Consider the following 3,252-nt stretch of genomic DNA (forward strand, 5'->3'; position numbering starts at 1 on the left):
TTTTGACCCGGTGCGTAGTTTCGTATGCCTTCCTAGTCTACGCCCTCGATTGACAGTGAACTTTTTGACAAGCAGTATTCATATTCTTTTAACCGATTTTATCCTATGCATACCATGGGGAACACAACATCTTCCGATAATCGCCCTTCACATTTAACAATAGCCTCCACATCGAAAATTTGAAGGAAAAACGATATCACCAGTTCTTCTCGTTGATCTCGACCGAGTTCACATCAACACCGTCCTTGAACCACCTCTCCTCTTCCAAAGTCTTCACGACGTTCGCGCTCATCTGTCTTTTCCTCGTCAGCCGGTCTGGCTCGAACGTCCAATCTTCAAGTCTGTAGGCACGTTACCATTGTCCTGAGGAGTCATGGTACTCGTACCCAAATTTCGGCTTACGGTTGCTCTTTGACACCTTCATTCAACTCAATGAGCTGTTGGAAGTTGTATCAAAAGCTCTCCGCTCAGCGGAGGCGCTGGCAGGCGGGATATTATTGCTGAGCCAGAAAACAGGATATCACCAATGGAACAAGAGCCGGGTCGTTTGGGTAGCTTGTAGGTGGTTTCATCATCGTCTATCGTTGTTGAATGGATGGGAGGATACCCCCCGTACGCCGATCGATGTTGTGTATGACGCGTAAGCTCCTCGCACTTCATTTCCTTAAAGAATAGCGCGACAACCGCTTTGCAACACCCTCACCACCCGCGTCGCTGCTTCTCCCTGTGTTTTTGAGTCGTAGGAGGTAGTGGCGGTAAAGGAAAGGGCGGCGTGACCGGGAGCATCAGTTTGTTTGGCCATATTGTGGACGTGGCGGACTCGATGACCCGGATGTGACTTTGCGAACTCGCAGACAACAAAGGAAGCCGAGAGGCAGTGCGACAGGGTTGGTGCAGTAATGTAGGAAGGGAAGAAGGCAGAGGATATGTAGAGCCGGGCTCTGGACAATGTAGAAATGCAGCTGTAATAGGAAGATCGTGAGAGGGAGTTGAGGGAAATGACAAAGGTTGAACGGGGTTTAGGTTTTTTTGGCTCAGCTACACGCATATACGGACGCTTAAAATTATGAAAATGGCTCTACCACACGCATATTGTGATCGCCAATGCAACTTTCAGGCTGTTCGTCCTATTCCAGAGTTGACCCCGGCCGTGGTCAAGCCGATGACGATTATGCTAAAACTTGATAGTATCATGCACCAGTTGCCGGATACCAAGGTGTGCAGAAGATAGCATAAATTTTATGATTTCTCCTCATATTCTGACGGCTCTCTTTTTACACTGTGTAGAATGAATATGACGAATCTGCTTCGGGAATGGTTCCCCGGAGGTGAGACAGAGACGAAGATGCATGGATGTACCAGACCCCCTGGTTCCCTGACGATAAATGATACAAGAAAAACTTTCACAACATTCTCAAGTGCGTCTCACCCGAAGCTAGAGGATGTTGCATGTTCATTACCAAAATCTGTCGTAGCGCAGGCGGAAGAATGAAGAACTCTGAAAATATGCTCCATCACGTCTCCGGATATCGTACATAGCAACATAATGGAGGCAAGAACGCATCTCATAGAATTCCAACGTGTACATGAGGACAAAATAGCAGCATATAAGCTCTAAAACTCGGAGAATGCAGAGGCAGCATGAGGTCCAAACGATTTACTAGTTAGTTGAAAGGTTATTTTGCTGATCAACCGCCACAAAGCAATGATATATCAACTACGCATACACTAGCGCTAACATCAGACGGGATAGTTAACTAATTCATCAAGCTTAAGTTGATGCAACTGCCGCCCAAGTTGGTGCCGAGGCTAGCGGACTCTGCAATTGTCGTTCATTAATATCCTTTTTTCTCAAAGACGAGATTACATGATGATCAACTGTGGAGACTGGCCACAGATGGGTGTACCAGAAACTGGATGGAAATTCAAAATAAACAAAGAAGACAACTATAAAGAGTATCGCATGGATTACTTCTACAGTAGGCTTTCAGGAAACAGCATTCAAGACTCTCGTACTCAATGCACTTCAACTATATAATCGCTTTCACATTCGCTGCAATCTCCAACGTTATTGCTGGCGCAGTTCCTGCACCGGTGAGGTGTCCTCCTTTACCTGCCCACTCATCATCTAATAACATCTGCAGCCCAACAATGGCGGCATCATGTCGCTCGAAGAAATGAAATCATGGGTCAGCGCTTTACCCCCAGACGAAGTGACTCTCATCGGGGACCCGTTCTCTGCCCTCTCCTTGCGCTCTGCATCGGCAGTCACCGTCACATTCTGCAGCACCCGCTCAGGCACCACCTGCACCGGGCCATGCCACACGGAGACAATTGCAGGCGGCACCTGTGTCGAAGCTCCAAACACCAATTGCATCGGGGCCACTGGCCAGGTTACATTCTGCGATCGTGCTGGATGCGGCGGAACATGTAATGAGATCAACTCGTGCGGAACGCGCTTGGAAAACAATTTTTGCTTCACTCCGGGCACCAAGTCAATTGGTATCCCTGCTGGAGCATAAGGAATTGTCTAGTGCGAGGTTAGTTGGCGCAGATTTGCTACGTCTGGATATCTTCTCATCCTGTTTTCGCAGTGGCAAGAATTGTATCGCATTAGGTTCCAGTGCTTTAATCTTTGAATGAAGAATGAAGAAATTACTTAAAAAATTAGACAAAACAAAAGATTAGGATTGAAGGAGCAGGGACCCATTTATGTTGAACATAATGTTGAATACCTGTTGTAAGAAACGTAGTTGCCTTCAACGCACTTGTTTATACATTATGTCTTCTTCCCACGGTACTTTTTAGAGACGGATCTCCGAAAAAAAACAAGCATACAGAAGTGAGAAAGGACAAAGAAATAATAAATTAACAAAAACATCGCTTTCTCAAATTCCATGCTCCCTCGACGCCTTCACTCGCGTCAGAGTCGAGAGGTTACGGGTACACTTCAAAGGAACGCTGCCCCCTCAATTGAGGCGTGGGAACATATTCACATGACTTGTTGGACTTAACCGAACAATGCCCGAATGCCCGAACGGCTTTTCTCCTGCTTTCCAACGCGCAAGAGCACCAAAGTTCACCATGCCTGGATTGAAAGGTCCTAGTGAATGTCACAGGACTCTTAGTGTGTGACGGCCAATGTGGGGGGTTCGATATATATGCATCTGCCGTCGACTACTTCTGTATTGCCAACCCCCTTCTTGTGTTTTCTCCTCCCATGCCTGTTCAGCGTACGTTCCGGGGGTCTTT

The 3,252-nt window shown here is 47.0% G+C and overlaps 1 protein-coding gene across 1 annotated transcript; it reads left to right on the top strand.

The window, feature by feature from the left end:
• Positions 1-2,019: 2,019 nt before the first annotated feature.
• On the top strand, positions 2,020-2,522 carry JR316_0010368 (uncharacterized protein; the record flags this gene model as incomplete). The annotated part of the gene is made up of 2 exons (XM_047896036.1): positions 2,020-2,094; positions 2,145-2,522. The coding sequence occupies 2 exons, from the start codon at positions 2,020-2,022 to the stop codon at positions 2,520-2,522; spliced, it is 453 nt and encodes a 150-aa protein (XP_047744081.1).
• Positions 2,523-3,252: the final 730 nt, after the last annotated feature.

This window comes from Psilocybe cubensis, chromosome 10, assembly GCF_017499595.1.
Source record: "Psilocybe cubensis strain MGC-MH-2018 chromosome 10, whole genome shotgun sequence".
NCBI lineage: Eukaryota > Fungi > Basidiomycota > Agaricomycetes > Agaricales > Agrocybaceae > Psilocybe > Psilocybe cubensis.